Source organism: Pipistrellus hanaki, assembly GCF_964339955.1.
Source record: "Pipistrellus hanaki genome assembly, chromosome: 3".
Classification (NCBI taxonomy): Eukaryota; Metazoa; Chordata; class Mammalia; order Chiroptera; family Vespertilionidae; genus Pipistrellus; species Pipistrellus hanaki.
Window position 1 is genome coordinate 160,388,975 of NC_140505.1, and position 18,014 is coordinate 160,406,988.

The 18,014-nt window shown below is 44.6% G+C and overlaps 1 protein-coding gene across 2 annotated transcripts in view; it reads left to right on the forward strand.

Annotated features, from left to right (window-relative positions):
* The first annotated feature begins 3,621 nt into the window (after positions 1-3,621).
* ST8SIA1 (ST8 alpha-N-acetyl-neuraminide alpha-2,8-sialyltransferase 1) overlaps positions 3,622-18,014 on the forward strand; it is a 138,398-nt gene continuing 124,005 nt past the window's right edge. Inside the window, exon 1 of one of the 2 annotated variants that reach the window (XM_084877253.1) lies at positions 3,622-4,333. In XM_084877253.1, the coding sequence (XP_084733379.1) occupies positions 4,098-4,333 (236 nt within the window). In that variant the 5' untranslated portion in view covers positions 3,622-4,097. The remainder of the gene's footprint in view (positions 4,334-18,014) is intronic. The other variant, XM_084877254.1, reaches the window with a different exon arrangement.

The window sequence follows — 18,014 nt, forward strand, 5'->3', positions numbered from 1 at the left end:
CAGAAGTATAAAACAATACATAAATTGTCTACTAGAAGTTATATAAACCATATAGCTAAATATTTTATTTAAAACATTAAACTGTGGGAGTGTATACTTTTTCTTAAACAGTGCTGTTTTAGTAATAGCCTGCATAAATTTGAGGCCTTCAAATATATCAAGCAAACAATCAAGCAACTATTATTTGTTGAATTACATATGCGCATAAGTCCAAATTGGAAGCTGGAGGAATATGAATAAAATGTAGAATATTGTTTCTGCTCTTCCCTTAGATTTGTAGGCATGTCATGTGGAGTCCTCATTTAGGGAAAAAAAAAAAAAAAGCAAAAAAAAAAAAAAAAAAGCACAGTCTTGTTCATTTGAAATAAGAGACCAAATACTTTTCCTGCCCAGTTGATGAGATAAAATTACATATGAACAATGCTAGTAACATAACATACCTAAATGCTTTATCAACTGTCAGACCAGCAAATACTATTGACATTCAGAACAAAGGTCAAAGGGAATAGAAGCAGAATCCACAAACACTTATTGCGTTCCTATCCCATAAAGCCTGTGCTTTTCTTGGTTTGGGAACACATGGAGAGAGAGATGCCTAGCTAGTTGGGCTGGTTTTGAATGATGCACTGGATTTGTCTGGAGGGAGAAAAATCATCCCATGAAAGGAAGAAGGTGTACCACCAAACAGTGACAAAAGGGGACTTTGTCCTTGAAGGGGACAGGCAATGGCTTGACTGGATTCGGTGAGCATGCTAAGGAACAGCAGGAAGGAGGTTGGATTTTAGGGTGGGGCAAGAATCCACAAGAGTAAAGGAATTTTAGTTTTCAGAAACAGCACTTTCCATCACAGAAGTCTCTCGGTTTAAGACATGACTTTGATGTATTTTTATAATTTTTAATGGGGAAACATTTACATAGCCCCTTAATAACTGCAATATGTCTTACTTTTGGTTGTGATATTTGTTGTTTACTCTGCAGGTGCCCCTTGAACTTGGAGAAGAAAAGAAAAATATTGGGGTGGTTTGTGTTTTATTCAAATTATAGGAATAAAGGAGGCAGATGGTTTATCCATAGCCCTGGCAACTAGGCAAAAGGTTTCCCATGTCTCTGACTCCCTTCTATGTCCAGAGCAGAAGAGGTTGGGTTTGTTACTAGGACTTTTCAGGACTTCAGGTGATCTTCATTTCATTTCATTTCTTTTCTTTCTTTCTTTCTTTCTTTCTTTCTTTCTTTCTTTCTTTTCTTTTCTTTTCTTTCTTTCTTTTTTTTTTGCCGTATGGTAAGTCTATGTCTAAGGTTTTATTAAAAAAATTTCTTTATTGATTAAGGTATCACATAATTGTCCTCACCCCCCATTCCCATCCCAAGCCCTTCCCATGTGTGCCCACCCCCTGTTGTCCATGACCACTGGTTAGGCTTATATTCATGCACACAAGTCCTTTGGTTGATCTCTCCCCTTTGCCCCCACCCTCCCCTACCTTCCCTCTGAGGTTTGACAGTCTGATCGCTGCTTCTCTGTTTCCAGGTCTGTTTCTGTACATCAATTTATGTTGTTCATTATTTCCCCTAGATGCGTTAGATCATGTGATACAAGGAGGTGATCTTCATTTCAAAGAATCTTTATTAGGTCCAACTGTGGCTAAGATATAATTTGGGAACTTCAGGATTTCCCCTCTCTAGTGATCTATCTCCATAAGAGAGATCTGTGGGCAGTGCTTCAGGTGGAGGGCCGTGGGTTGCATGGGAGGTGATAGTTCCCCCTTCCTCTCTTGGTTCTTAAGACTGGCCCACCAATTAAAATGACATAAGACAGATTAACAGGAGAGAAAAAAAAAAAATTAATACCCACAGGAATTCACATAAGCATGAGAATACAAAGGCAGCAAGGCAATAGGAGGCATATGTGTCATTCCGGACTAAGGAGAAGAAGACAGGGGTCACGGGAAGGTAAACTACTATCTGTGGTGGTAGCTCCTTCCTAAAGCCTGGTATCAGCCTCCCATCCTAAATTCTTGTAGCAGTTGGAAGGTTGAAAGTTCTTCACAGAGCTTTCTGGGCCTTAAAAATAACCAGTTTAAAATAATCAATATCACAAAGAGGCATATTTTATGGTTGCAAACTTCTGCTTTTCAGTGTCATGCGCCTGAGAGAGCATGGTAGTGTTGGAAGAATGAAACGAAGGTGTTTTTTTTTTTTGTTTGTTTGTTTTTTGTTGTTTTGGTAACTAACTTTCTTCAGTGGCACTTCTATGTGGTGAAAGATGCTGGGGAAAGAGAGCAGGCCGCACAGCGGTCAGTGCAGGTTGCACTGGGCGCTGCGCAAATGGACCTCAGGCCTCAGATTCTGGTTTCGCGATGACAAGCCAACCTGGCCCGTAGGCAGCCGCCTTTCTCCTTTGTCCTCCTTGCACACTTGGCGCCTGACAAGATGCTTAACCAAATGACATAAACAACCGCTAGGAGGTATCCGAACCGTGCATCGGCCGCCTAGGCAAGCGTACACCGCTAATGATGGGTCCCTCTGCTCCGCGGGTCCGGGCGGGCGGCACTTTTCCAAGGTGGCGATGAACTAGTGCGCGGGGTGAGAAAGACATCTGAAAACAAGGGACCTTCCATGCAAAAGTGGAGCTGACGGCCGCGCCTCCAAAGCATGGTCCCGTCGGGAGGGTGGTCTGCGGGCTCGGCCGCCAGCCGCCTGCACATCTGGATGCAGCAGAGCTCCCCCCTGCAGGGCGGCGGCGAGGCGGAGGGCCGCGATGTGCACGCACCTCCTCGCGCGCTCGCGCGGGCCCGGGAGCATCGGTGTGTGTCTGCGGGCACGCGCGTGCGCGCACGGTGGCCGGTTGTAGCTGCGGCTCCCGGACCCTAGTACCAGGGGTGGGGGCACCAGGGTGATAAATCTCCTCCGGCCTTCTCGCATCCCACTTCGGGTATATAGGCAACCAGGTAGAGAGAGGCCAGGGTGACAGTCCCTGCGTACCGGCTGCGTGTCCAAGGGCCAGGTTATCAGCCCGTCTCCGGCACACTGAGGAATATATATATATATACACACACACATACATATTTGGGGGGGTAGTGGTGTTTTTCATATATATATATATATATATATATATATATATATATATATATATATATATATATATATATATATATATATATATATATATATATATATATATATTTTGGGGGGAGATAGTGGTGTTTTTGTTTTTTATTGTTTGCCTCTATCTTCAGAGCGCAAGGGCAGGAGAGGGGCGCGCGCCCTAGCCGCGCATCGCGCATCCGAACGGGTCGGAGCAGGCAAATTGGCAGCGGGGGCGGGAGGGGACCTGGATTTCCACCAATCCCCGGGCGGAGTCCGGGCGCCGCGGAAGGCTGCGGCGGGCGCGCTGCTGAATTCACTGATGAGAGCGAGTTCTTTTCTTCCCGGGGAGGGGCGGGGAGCGGGGGTCCCGGCCAGCGGCGAGGCGGGGGAGCCCGGGGCTGGATAGGATAGCGGTCCCGGGCCGCCGCCGCCGTGGAAATTTCCAAGGACTCGGCGCGGCGCGGAGGAGAGCGCGCTGGGAGGGCGGGGGGCGAGGGGGCGCCGGCGGCGGCGGCGGCGGCGCAGCGGCCAGGAGGCGGGCAGAGGCGGCGGAGGCGCAGGAGCATCTCTCGGAAGGAAGGGGACGCGGCCACGGGGCCCGATGCCCGGGAGGGAGCCGCGCCGCCCCCCGGACCCGCGCCGCGGGCCACGGTGATGCTGCAGAGCCCGCGGGAGCCGCTCTCCGCGCGGGCGGAGGACCCAGCAGCGCCCGCCTTCTCCAGGGGGAAGCGACCATGATCGTGGCTCGTGACTTGCCGCCCGACCGCTTCCCCTAGAAAGAAATCCTTGAAAAAAAAAAAGTTGCATTAAAAAAAGAAAAGAAAAGAAAAGAAAATCCTTAAGCTCTGACCTTTGGGGCCGTGGGGGCCCGAAGAAGCGTCTGTGCAAGTGCAAGCAAGAAAGCCAAAGGTGTGTGTGCATGGGGGGCGCACTTCGCTCAGCGCTGTGCTGAGGCTCTGGTCGCCGCCCCCCTCCGCCCCTGCACCCCCCGCCCCCGGGACCCTGGGGCTGCGATGAGCCCCTGCGGGCGGGCCCGGCGGCACTCGTCCCGAGGGGCCATGGCTGTCCTGGCGTGCAAGTTCCCGCGGACCCGGCTGCCCGTGGGAGCCAGTGCCCTCTGCGTCGTGGTCCTCTGCTGGCTCTACATCTTCCCGGTCTACCGGCTGCCCAACGAGAAGGAGATCGTGCAGGCGGTGCTGCAGCAGGGCACAGCGTGGCGGAGGAACCAAACGGCGGCCAGACTTTTCAGGTAACTCCTGCCCTCCCGGCCCCTCCCCGGATGGTGTCCTTTCCTCCCAGGGCGCGGAGGAAGGGGTCACTGGCGAGGCCCGCCTCGCAGAGGCATCCCTCTCATCCCAGTCCTTTCTTCCTTCCTTCCCATCCCTAACCTTGGACCCTTGAGTCAGGAGCTCTGACCACCCTTGACCTCCAGAAATAGGCAGACACCTGCTTTGCCTGTACGCATTTCTGCCCAAGTCTGATGTGTAGTCTACGGTTTGGTGATACCTGGCGGGAAGGGGGGACCCGGGCGAACTTTGTGCCTTGCCCTTAATGGGAATTCCTCTCTTACGCTCTGCAGACATCTGAAGCTATAGAGAACTAGAAGCAGGTAGGCTCTGTTTTTAATGAGGTGAGGTGAATGGTTGGCAACAGAAATCACTGATTGAAGGAGTGGTGACCAAGGCTTGGGCAGTGCGAACATGCCCACGCAGCCAGGACCCCGTGACTTTGTGCAGCGTGCCTATCACAAACAGGGCACTTCCTGAGACCCTACTAAGAGCCGGGACTGTGTGATTTTGAATGGTAAAGTCTCAGTAACTTTCCAATAACAGCTATTACCCCCAGCTTACTAACCGCAAACTGAGTCTTGAGGACGATCTTTCTCCAAGGTCAGCTACCTTGGGAGTGTCCCTGCTGGGCACTTCATCACACAAGCTCTACAGCTCCCAGATCTTTCTCTGGGCTTAGCCTGGGGAAGCCTTCTGAAGGACGGGAGATTGCTTTAGGGAGTGGCTTGACCTCAGAAAACAGACCGAAGAAAAAACTAACAAATTATAACCAGATTGGATACCAGAACTCTGAGGATCCCTCAGAGGTTGTAGTTTTCCTTCCGTGCTGGGGATTGCAGTTTAAGAGTCTAAAAATAAGTTCTTGGCAACAGGGGCTGCCTGTGGATTGGAGGGAAGACAGGACTGCTTTCCACTTCCCTTCCGTTCCCCAAAGCATGCTGGAGGACACAGGGGTGCCCCCCCCCCCGCCACCCCCCCCCCCCCCCCCCCCGCAGGTGCCCCTTTCACCTTCAGTCCCCTGGGCTGAGGATGCTGTAACTAGCACTTCCGCTGACTGTTGTGGTCTGGATGGGGAGTGCTTTCCTCTGCTCCGAGCAGGACCTTTCAGGCAGTTCATGGGCAGGTGAGAGCCAATTTAAACATTTGTCACAACTGTGCCAAATGTTCAGAAACATCTATAAATTTTTTTTTTTAAAAGCACTTTAAAAATATACGGTTTCCTCCCTCATCTCAGGCCTGGTTTTGGAAAGAAGGTCAAAGAATTAGGCAATTCTTTCAGGGAAGGCTGTCAAGTTCTCCTTTACACTGGGAAGGGGAGACTTTTTTTCTCTTCTCTGTTTAGACTTCATTAAGTTTAAAATCACGCCTCTCCCTTAAAAGGGTATGAGGATTTATCTTCCTTCACCTCCACAGTATTGATTGTTGGGCTCAAGAGCACTCAAAGGGATAGCACCCAGCAATTCTTTTCTCTAAAGATAGAAAGCCTTTCATGTAATATAAGGAAATGAGGTAAGAGCATCTCATTGGTTTGCAATGAAAGAGTGCATTTTTTTTTGGGGGGGGGGGAGGTGTAGGGGGAGGAATAATGAAGCTCCATTAGAGAATAGATTTCTTTTGGAAAACATAATCAAGTGGAAAATACTTCATATTCTGAGACACACAGGCTGATAGTTTTCTTAGACACATTTGCCCCTTGCTATCTGTAGCCTGGAGTAATCTTTGGTTGTTTGGGTGTCATTTGGTCTTGTCTCTACGTGCAGAGAATCACTTACTGAAATGCATACACCGTACAAACTGCCTAAACACGTATCCCTCCAAGATAGTGCTGTAAAATGGTGTAAGGGGCACCACTCCTTATTGAAAAGCATGTGTGCTTCAGAGGAGAAGCCTGGATTTTTAGACTGACCATGCCATGATTAGATAAACAGCAGAGGGTCTTTGTTAAGTTACTCTATCTCTTGGAGTCTCAGTTTCCTTATTTATAAATGAAATAATAACATACCTAGTTGGTATAAGGTTTAAATAAAAAAATCAACCCTGATGATAAATAGCAGTCCATAGTGCTATAATTTTTATAAATTATATAAATGTTATATGTTACAGCTTAAATAAAAACAGCTTGCCAGCCTATATGAATTTGGAATATTTCACCTGCCAAATTTGTAAAGAAACTCTATTGGTCCATATTCTACCCACACTCCCTTCCACCCCTTACATTTAAGTGAATAAGCAGGTACAAGGAGTTTTAAACAATAGTAAAAGTATCATGGTTTAAGTTAAATTGTTTTTTACTCTCACGTTTGCGAAAATCCATTGTGTGTGCATGTGCATGTGCATGTGTGTGCGTGCGTGCGTGCGTGTGTGTGTGTATTTTACCACCTGGATTTTTAGTATGCAAGTAGTAGTGTATGTTTTCTAAATATTAGACAGAATGTTAGAGGTGGTTTCTGTGCACCCAGTTCTTGCCTTGCTTGTAGGAAGGAATTCAAACAAGAGACAGTACCAAATAGCAGCAAAGCATGCAAGAGTTTACTTGAAAGAAAAAGAAATACACCGAGACATACACAGGGCAGGTTAGCTGGTTGACGCAGAACCAAGTGCCCTGCTCCTTTGAACATTTAAAATTTTATACCCTGGAGTTGGATTGTGGAAAAAGAAAAGAAAAACACCTTCTCAGGTTTCAAAGCTACCTCGATGTTACTCTCTGTTAGAGGAGGTTTCCAGTCTTCGGCTTCCTCACTCTTGGGTGTGCGTAGCATAACTCTTCATGCTTGTGTAAGCACCTCCCGTGCCTTCCCCTTGATTTTAGCCACCTATCCCCATTCATGCCCGTCTAGCTACTAACATACTAACATTCCGCCCTTCGACTGATATCGGTCAAATTCGTTTGGGAAGTTGAGGGACGGTAGTCTGGCTTCTGACTCTACTTCCGCTGAATTGGACATGGAGCTGTGTTGGCTCGCTGTCCCTTGCTCTGTCTGGGGTGGCTAGATTGGGGTGGAGGGCCAGTGCCCTGTAGCCCGGTCCAATGGATTTTGATGTATGAGCTGATAGCCTTATTGATGTATTGCCTGTATCTGGGAGGGAAGAAAAGTTGTTAGTTTGTTCATTATGCAGGGACCGAAGGTGCAGAGAAGTATGAGAGTTATTAGTCGATCTAACAAGGGTAAGAACCAAGTTAAATTGGGAAATGCCTGCTTAATTGTATTCCACATAGTGTCTTTCATGCCTTCTAGATTAAAATCCCCTAGCCAAGCGGCATGTTTTAAAATGGCCTGAGCGGTCTGCTTCAATTTGGCCAGTTGTATTCATGTAAAAACAGCACGGAGTGTTTGCTGGGGTACATACCCTTCCTTGGGAAGCTAATAAGTAATCTATGTGGTTATCAGTGACCATCTTGGCTATTGAACTTATTGATTGGAATAATTATCCTAAGTCTCTGCCATTAGTAGTAGCAATCGTGGTCATTGAAGCAGGGATATTTTAGGCTGGTACAGCACTGTAGGTAATGCTCCCTGCTAGCCTAATTAGGCTTCCAATTAAGGCTGCTAGGCCCAGAACGAGTAAATCTCTGGCCCTTTCGCACCTTCTGTGAGGACAATAATTCTGAACAGCTTCTCTGGGGATGTGGTGTAGCCTGTTGTCCCTGTTCCTGTGTCTGTAGACGGATTCATGTATTGTTGAGCTATTCCACTTTGGGGTGTTTGTCCTAGGAACCTAAGTCCTTTGGGTAAGCAAAGACATCCATCAGCATCATTAGGTTTGTGGGGTCTAGGGAGATATGACTTAATCAATTAGTGATTGATGGCAATGCTGATGTATTACATCCAGGGTAGTGTCTTCTTGCTCTTCCCTTAGATGGGAAAAGAATGGCTCTGCTGTAGTTTTGTATAGTCTGTATCTGAAAAGTTGTATTGCAGGTACTAGAGCTATTTAGGGATTGGAAGGTACCGTTAGTACCATTTGGTTCTGCTTTAACAAGGGATCCGTTGCAAATACCTGCTGATGTGTGTGTGTGTGCGTGCTTGTGTGCCATTTTTATAACAGCAGGTAGCACTTAGGGTTGTGCTACAATTCTAGGAAGTTTTGTTTTCTGTCTGAGAATTTTAAAGTGAGGCCATCCTGGTCACAATGAAAAACACCTCTGTCTGCCCGATGGGAGAAATTCTTGTTAAGCTTTGCATAGAATATGGTGGTCAAGGGTTGAAAAATCTAAGGTGTTACAGTAAGTTTTGGAGTAATTAAAAAAGTTGGGTTGTGCTTAGACAAGTTAACCTGATGGGGTCCATGGGATAGGATAAGAATTAGCCAGGAGTCCCACTGGAGCATGGTCAATCCTTGTTCTGTGGCAGATCCAACAGACTTCAGTTATATTGGGAGCCTGTAAAGTTAGCCCTTGAGTAAAATAAGAAATAGCTCTTGTTTCTCCATTCTAGGCCTAGCACATGTGTAAAGGTTAGAGGTAATAATAGGAGTTTATTCATTGTGTATGATTATAGAAAACACCAAAACAAGTTTTAAATGGTGTGTCTGGAAGTGCACAGGCAAATGAGCAAATAAGGAGAAAAGTTATATAGAAGAGCGATTCTGAAAAAGGAGGCATTCCAAGACAACAAAAGAGCAAAAGACCAATCCAAAAGAATATTAAGAAATTTGTAAATAACAGTATAAATTGAGACGTGGGTGATTGGGGACTTCTACCTCATTGGTTTTCTACAGATCTTGAACAAGTCTGTTCAGCTTGTGTGTTGCCTGACAATGTTGGGAATATATGTGTGCGTTTTTTTAAAATTAATTTTTATTGTTGAGATTATTACAGAGTCTCCCCCCGCCCCCGCCTCCCCAGGTCCCACCCTGCCCAGGTCCCCACCTTGCCACCCTATTGTCTGTGTCCATAGGTAATGCATACATCCATATAAGATCTCTGTCTAATCTCTTCCCGCACTCCCCTCACCTCTTTCCCTCTGTTCCATTTCAGTCTGTTCCATTTCCATGCCCCTGATTGTATCTCATTCACCAGGTATTCTGTTCATCAGATTTTTTTAGATTCAATTTTTAATAGATATGTATTTGTTCCATATGGTGGGGTCTCTTTTCTGCATCCAGCACGGAAAGAGAGATGAACTGGTTCTGAATAGAGATGGCTGGGGATTGAGAAATAAAAGAAAAAAAGAAACAAGACACAGAGATAGAAGGAAAAAAGCTGGGACTGGGTGGGAGCACAGTCCTCTCTGATGGAGGGACAGGGACCCCAAGCCGATAGAGTAAGTTTATTTTATACTCTCAAATACCAGGAAGTTTCACCGAAAGTTAGGATCAAAGGAGTTTATTTGAATTCTTGAGGAGGACTGAGCATTCCTGGTACAAGCATTCCTGGTGCGAGGCTGGATATCAAAGTCCCACTACCCAACCCCTGGGCAAGGGTAAGAGTCAGTGCTGATAACATATCCGCTTTTTTGGTAAATGTGTATCCAAGATGTGGCTCTGCCTGTGACCTTGAATTCAGCTGACAATAATTTAAAGAATGCCCATGTGCCTTCCCAGGGGGCCTTCTGTATTGTTCATATATATTTTTTATCTTTTTCTTTTTCTTCTTCTTCCTCTTCTTAAAGAATACTCTTCAACATTTCATATAATACTGGTTTAGTGGTGATGAACTCCTTTACCTTTTTCTTGTCTGTGAAGCTCTTTATTTGACCTTCAATTCTATTTTATTGATTTTTTTTTTTTTTTTTTACAGAGAGGAAAGGAGAGAGATAGAGAGCTAGAAACGTCGATGAGAGAGAAACATCGACCAGCTGCCTCTTGCACACCCCCTACTGGGGATGTGCCCACAATCAATGTACATGCCCTTGACTGGAATCAAACCCGGGACCCTTCAGTCCACAGACCGATGCTCTACCGCTGGGCCAAACCGGTTTCGGCTGACCTTCAATTCTAAATGATAGCTTTTCTGGGTACAGTAATCTTGGCAGTAGGTTCTTGCTATTCATCACATTGAACATTTCTTGCCACTCCCTTCTGGCCTGCATAGTTTCTGTTGAGAAATCAGCTGACAGTTGTATGGGCACTCCCTTGTGGGTAACTAACTGCTTTTTTTCTTGCTGCTTTTAAGATTCTCTCTTTGTCTTTTGCTCTTGGCATTTTAATTATGATGTGTCTTGATGTGGTCATCTTTGGGTTCCTCTTGTTTGGGGTTCTTTTTGCTTCCTGGACTTAAAAGTCTATTTATTTTCATCAGGTAGGGGAAATTTTCTGTCATTATTTCTTCAAATTGGTTTTCAATAACTTGCTCTCTCTCTCTTCTTCTAGCACCCCCATAATTTGGATGTTGGTGTGCTTGAAATTATACAAGAGGCTTCTTATCTTCATATTTTTGGATTATTTTTTCTTTTTGCTCTTCTAGTTGGGTGTTTTTTTGCTTCATTATATTTCAAATCATTGATTTGATTCTTGGGATCCTCTAGTCTACTGTTGAATACCTGTATATTATTCTTTATGTCAGTGTATGCTTAATTTCTGACTGGTCCTTTTCCTTTTTTTTTTTTTTTTTTTTTTTTTTTTTGCATTCTCACTAAGATCTTTAAAAGTTTTACCACATCCCTTGAAGATTTCTAGAAGTAACCTTATAACTGTGGGTTTGAACTCTATATACAGTAATTTTCTTTCTTCTGTTTCTTTCATTCATGACATGTTTCTTTGTCTCTACATTTTGGCTGCTTCCCTGTGTTTGTTTCTATGTATTGGATAGAGCTGCTAAGTCTCCTTGAGTTGGCCTTGTGTAGTAGGTGTCTTATAGGGTCCAGTGGCTCAGTCTTCCCAATCACCTGAGTTGGACACTGTTGATGCACCTCTTTGTGGGCTGTGTGCACAATCTTGTAGTTGAGCCTTGATTGCTGTTGGTGTCACTGGGAAGAATTGACCTTCAGGCTAATTGGCTGTGAGGACCAGCTGCAACCACAATGAGAGAATTGCTGTGCAGGAGATACCCTTATGGAGCAGGAATTACTTCAGTGGGGCTTTGGTGCTTACTAAAGTCTGCCCATTGAGTGTGTCACTTTTGGATGTGAAGAGTTATAATCTGGTATGGTCTCACACTGACCACTGGGTATACTAGCTCTTGAGTCTCCAGGGAGGTGCAAAGTCAGCTGCTTCCTGGAGCCACTCAGTAGGAACTACAGAGAGATCTTTATATTTCTCCTCTATGTTTAGGGTTTGGAAGTAGCTAGATGAGACCCAGCAGTGATGCAAGGCAGGCTGGTGCTGGGTCTTGGGCCTTTAATTAATAGGTTTGGGGCTTCCTGACCCAGTTGCAGCTTGTTTGACAGATTTTTAGCCTGAGAAAGGACAGGCCATTCATATGCAAAAGCAACTATGCACAGCTTGGGTGGGGTTGTAAATTTGGTGGGGCAGGGTCTCAGTGAATCACCAGGGAGGAGCAAACAGAATGGGCTGCCAGTCAGTCCTGAAACCAGGGAGGTCCCTGCATGGAAACAGTGACAGCTGGGAGCACCTCCATCTGGAAGAAAGCCACCCCCAAGTTCCTGCCCTGATGCCAGATAGTCCAGTTTCTCCTCCTATGTGTCTGGCTTCCCCAGAGCCTCACCCAGCACTGGAGCTCAGAGGAAGCAGGAGCTTGTAAGTTCAGTTCATGGTGCTGGCCTTTTAAGATGAGCAGCTGGGTCTCCAGCACTCAGCCCTAATCCACACTGGTTTTTACAGCCTGTAGGGACTTCTTTTCCCAGCTCTGGGAGCCGGGACTGGGTATCTGATGTATGGCTGGGACCCCTTGTTCCTCTGGGCAGCCTCTTCAGAGGCGATCTCCCCTGTGATTAAAAAAGTGGCACCTATGCACACGTGGGTGCTGGGCCAGCCCTTCCATGCCTCCGTGCCTTCTACCAGTCTCAGTGTGCTTTCTTCTGTAGTTCTCTAGTTGTAACACTTCCATTCAGCCAGCTTTCCAGTGATTCTGTATTTTATCTGTAATTTTTTTCAATATTATTATTATTTTATTTCATTTTCATATACAAAAAAGATAAAACTTGAAATAGTTCTAGGTTTTTCTTTCTCTTCTGTTGGGGTGTGGCTGCTTCTTCACACGTGGCTGAGGGGGAGGAAGGGAGCTACATTCACATCGGTTTATTTGAGGACCCAGTGCAGAGTTCAAGCAGCAAAACTTCCTAAAATTACCACAGGAAAGAGGGACAGAGAGCCACTGCAAATGATTGAACTATGACACAATGTTCTTTCCAAAATGTCTTCATTTTGCAACTGTAATTACATGGATGTCTGCTTTAGGCCATTTTCTATGTGTGTGTGTGTATATGATATATTATATATATGTGTGCGTGTGTGTGTGTGTGTGTGTGTGTGTAACATATATATCAGCACACATTGAAACCCAGACAAGGTAACAGCAGCAAACTTTACTCTGTATACATAGATAGATATAGTTTTAAAAACATGATACTTCAGTACAACGTCTATTAATTCAGGAATACAAGCTATTTCTGTCCTACAAAATTTTAATGTTATAGCTATGAGGGTGAAAGTGACCTATTACATTTACATCTCACATATCCTGGTATACAAACAGTACTTAACCAAATTTGAGCCAAAAACTAGAAGTCTTTCGTTCTAGCACTTGAAGAGCTTCCTCGGTGCGAACAGCCTTAAGTCACAGACTAGTCACATTCCCGGAGTCTGCAATTACTGCTTTTAAAACTGCAAGGAACAGGTGAATCCAAACTTTTAATGACAGTGTTTTATCTACAAGTTAGATAACACAGCTCGGTAAGACTTCACTATCATCCTAAACCCCCCACACACATTCTCCACTAAGTTAGACAAGACTTAGGGTTTCCCTTCTCCTTACAGATAACGTACAAATTGAGAAGTCGCTGGTAAGACTGATATTGAAGATGGCAAATGAGAGGGGACACTTCTCTGGTTCCAAAACTGGTCCAGCAGATTTTGTGCCTCGCTGCTGTGTTCCTTTACGAGTCTGTGACCTGCAGGAGCTCTTTTCACAAGAATTGACATCAAACTCGATGGAAGTTAAGTATACAGTACTGCAGTATTTCCCAAAGTGTGGTACGCGTACCTCCAGGGGGGAAGAGTTTGGTGGGGGTTTGCCTTGCACCGGCATTTGGTGGGGCTATGCACTGCACCGTGCTTAGCTGCCCCTAATTCTATGTTCTCATGAGTACGAGGGGTACTCAGCGTTACGAAAATTATAGAAGGGGTACACATATGTCAAAAGTTTGGGAAACACTGCGAGTACTGTATAGTTACTCAGATTCAAGGACAAATGTGGAGAAACATTAATAGGTGAAAAATTCGGCCTCTGACGCTGCCCTTAAGATCACGTCAAATCCGTAAGCAGACTCTTGTACAGTTGAAAATGGCATCGTGTTGACTTGCGGCGTGGAACTGAAACCTAGAAATATGTTTCCAATCTGCAGTAACCCTCACCCTCAAATCTCAAATACCACTCAATGTCCTTTGCCTTTTTACGGAATTCTAGGGGGGGAGGGAACTTGGGGGGAAGCCACTGTCATTTTCACAACCCTCCCCCCTTTTATCTGTAATTTTGATGTGGTTGTGGGAGGCAGTGAGCACAGGCATTTGCCTACACCACCATCTTGGTTCTCAAGAAAACATGTTAAAAGTGGAATCTCATTAATGTCCTCAGGGAAGAATCCTTAGAACATCTCTGTCTTGTGATGTTTCCTTCTAGCTCTTTGGCAGATGCAACATAAACCCAATTTCTATAATACATGGAGAGACCCAAGAATGTAGATGCAGGAACGGGTCGGACAGGCCAGGCACATCAATTCATGGCACTTCCTATGGGCCAAAATAATATGCTGAGAATGTGGGCATGAGCAAGTCATAACTGCTAGCAGAGTTCTCAGGGCTCAATGTAACGGGTCAAAGTGTGCTGCTAGCAGAAGGGGCTCCCAGAGGCCATTACACCATTGGCCATCTCCATTCCTCTTATATGTCCCCTGCAGGCTGTCTAGAATAACTTTGGAGACCCTGAGTGCTGGAAGCCAGCCTTTATGTGAGCAAGTTTAAGTTTAATTACAAATGTGTTCTGAAGTCCCTATTAGGCCCTTACTTGTTGCAAGGAAGACCCTCCAATACCTACCCAGAAACCCTCAGTTGCCTGAGAGTGTCTGCTTTATATTTTTTTAAAAAAAGAAGAAGCAAAAGCAAAATAGCCCTCTTATCTTTGTGCCGGTTCATCACCAGGCACTCATAGTTACTTTTGTTTTCCTCTCACAGTCATTTCTCTTCGATTAACTGCAATTGCTGCCTCACCCTCTTGATTCTGGATAAGAAGCAAAAGCAGCCTTAACCAGTTTGGCTCAGTGGATGGAGTGTTGGCCTGTGGACTCCAGGGTCCCAGGTTTGATTCTGGTCAAGGGCATGTACCTTGGTTGCAGGCACATCCCCAGTAGGGGTTGTGCAGGAGGCATTGATTGATGTTTCTCTCCATTGATGTTTATAACTCTCTGTCCTCTCTCTTCCTCTCTGTAAAAAATCAACAAAATATATTTAAAAAAAAAAAGAAGAAGCAAAAGCAAAATAGCCCTCTTTCCAGCCTCCTGGCGAGAAGACTTACAATTTGCAAAATTTAAGTAATGGCCCTAGTATGTTAGAGGTGGTCTCTGCACCCCTGGTTCTTGCCTTGCTTATAGGAAGGAATTCTAACAAGAGACAGTACCAAATAGCAGCAAAGTATGCAAGAGTTTATTTGCAAGAAAAAGAAACACCCTCAGATATAGCTTAGCTGGCTGAAGCTAACAAAGTGCCCGCTTGTCTGGGCATTTGAAATTTTATATCCCAGCTCACAACTTGTTAAGTACTGACTTCTCAGAGGGTGACCTTGGCAAATCTCATAGGAGAGGGCAGCAAGAAAGTAACAAAGCTCTGAGAGTTTTGAACCAAATAGGGAATTTCCCTAACACCCTTAAAGAAAGTTTTGATACGACTCTTGTTGCTTTTGATTGAGTAATCACGTAGTGGGGAAATGCCAAACCAAAGGGACATTTGTCATTTTGGTCCTTATCCATTTCATTTGCTTTTCAGAAGAAAACTTCAGTTCAGAATTTGTGTTCAAGGCTTTCTTCTTGGTCCCTGATGTAGTAACAGCCACCACCACAAATTATTTGGCTCTTATTATTATGATGGCACTATGCTCAGTGCTTTAAATGTATTGAGCAATTTGATTCTCCTAAGAATCCTGTATAAGTGGAACATTATACATTTATAGATGAATATGCCCTGGTCCCCTGTCATCAAGGGATTTGCTGTAGGCATATGTTTGCAGTGAACTCACCAACTGGAAATAGGGCCACTAAAGAGAGGCAGCAGAGCCCTGCAAAAGATGTGAGGATCAAGGCGCTGTGAGAATGGTTGGAATTCTGACTGTATCCCTTTCTCGCTGTGTGATCATTGGTAAGTTCAATTCAGAGCTTCAGTTTTTCCCATGTGTAACATGGGGTGGGTAATCATTTCATACAGGTTTAAGAAATTACATGATAGTACCTAGAATGATGCTCACCAAATACCTGTTTGTTTGTTTATTTTTTATTTATTAAAATATTTTTATTGATTTTTTTTACAGAGAGGAAGGGAGAGAGATAGAGAGCCAGAAACATTGATGAGAGAGAAACATCGACCTGCTGCCTCCTGCACACCCCCTACTGGGGATGTGCCCACAACCAATGTACATGCCCTTGACCGGAATCGAACCTGGACCTTTCAGTCCGCAGGCTGACGCTCTATCCACTGAGCTAAACAGGTTTCGGCCATACCTCTGTTTACTATAAGGTAGTTGTAAGAATAGAAACACAAGCAAAGAGTTGGGTAAGTTTGTGGCACATGGCATTTCATTCTGTCAGAAGGAGGGAAGTAACAGAGGTGCTAGTGCTTGTACTAAGCCTTGAAGGCTGGTGAGATGGGGCGGAGGCAGGAGGTGGGGGCAGAAGGATGCTCCTGGCAGAGACAATAACAAAGGCCAAAGCAGGACGGGGTGGAAGAGCCTGGTGTGCAGCCTGTATGGACAGTGAGTAAGTGGCCTTCTGAGACTAGAGTAGGCAATGTAGACTGGTAGACTGGAAGGTAGGTGGAAGCCAGGTGAGAATCTCCGAATGGTCTTAAGGTTGGGTCAGGGTAAAGGGGGGTCAAATATATGGTAACAGAAGAAGATTTGAATTTGGGTGGTAAACACACAGTGCAATATAGATATGATATAGATGTGTGCACTTTTATTAACCAATATCACCTCAATAAATTTAATAAAAAAGTAAAAAACAAAACCAAAAAAATTACCAGTCCCTTACTTTATATGAGGCACTATGATAACCCATTAAATACATGATTTCATTAAAAAAAAAAAAAGAAATGAACAAATATCAAGTATCCAATGACACTGACTGTATGCCAGTGTTATTGGTTGGTTTGGGACAAGGGTAACACACCAAAGTACTTTGAATATCCTGTCTATTTACTGGCTGGTAACCATTACTCTGAGCAGCGGTGTTTTTCTTTCCTTTCCCATATTCTGAATGAAACACTAGTGCAAACAGTTCTAGACTTGTGTGGCTTCTTTTCTGTCCCTATTTTTGAATCTATGGATATCAGAAGCTTCAGGTATTTCCACAGTTGCCCTGCTGGACACAGAGGCAGACATCCTTAGTGCGAACATCTTTAACCTTGCCATGGAGGCAGGAGAGGCTCCTGCCACCGCTACTGTGCTTGCCTTTCCTGTGAGCCTGACTTCTGGGCTTCTGGCTGAGCAGCACTCCCCCTGTGGAAGTGCACTGACAACCAGGGGCAGCTTCTGTGTTGAGCGTCTATCCCCTGCTGGTCAGTGTGTGTCAAAATGACAGGTTGTTCTGCCATTTGTTCAATTTGCATATAACCCTTTTATTATATAGGACATGGATATATATATATATATATATATATATATATATATATATATGATGTAGGTTTTATAGTTGTGAAGTTGGGGAATTTGTGAAATTCACTTTAAAATTAATTAAGGAAAAGGATGGTTTAATAAGTTGTGATGCTTGAGAAAATAAGCTTTAATTATGCTGCAGATTTATAAATATGAAAATCTTCATTAACAGCAACCACAATGACAAAAACAAGTCATTAATATTTATTGGAATGTTTTCCTTCAAGGCCACATCTCCCGCTCTTTACCTAGCTAATTATTACTCTCTTTAACATGCAGAGTGGAGGTTAAGAGCAAAGGTTCCGAAGTTAGCTGTGCTGAAATCCTGATTCCACCACTGTGCTGTGTTCTTCAGCGAGAGAGCCTTTTGTTATCCATTTTCCGGTCTGTAAAATGTGGCTGCTTTTAGGATTGCTGTGCACATTAGAATAGATAATGAGTTAAAATGCTTAGCTCTGTTTCTGGCACATAATTAGAGCCCAACCCATGTTATCTTTCCCGCAGGCAGCATCCCTTACTCCTTTGTTGTCTACCACTTTTACCAGAGAAGATACCGGAACTATAATAGTGAACTTAATTCTTACTTTCTTGAAGTTTATTGGCTAATGAAGGGAGACATAATGAACAGAAAAATATACAAATATTAAATACCTGCTAGTGACAGG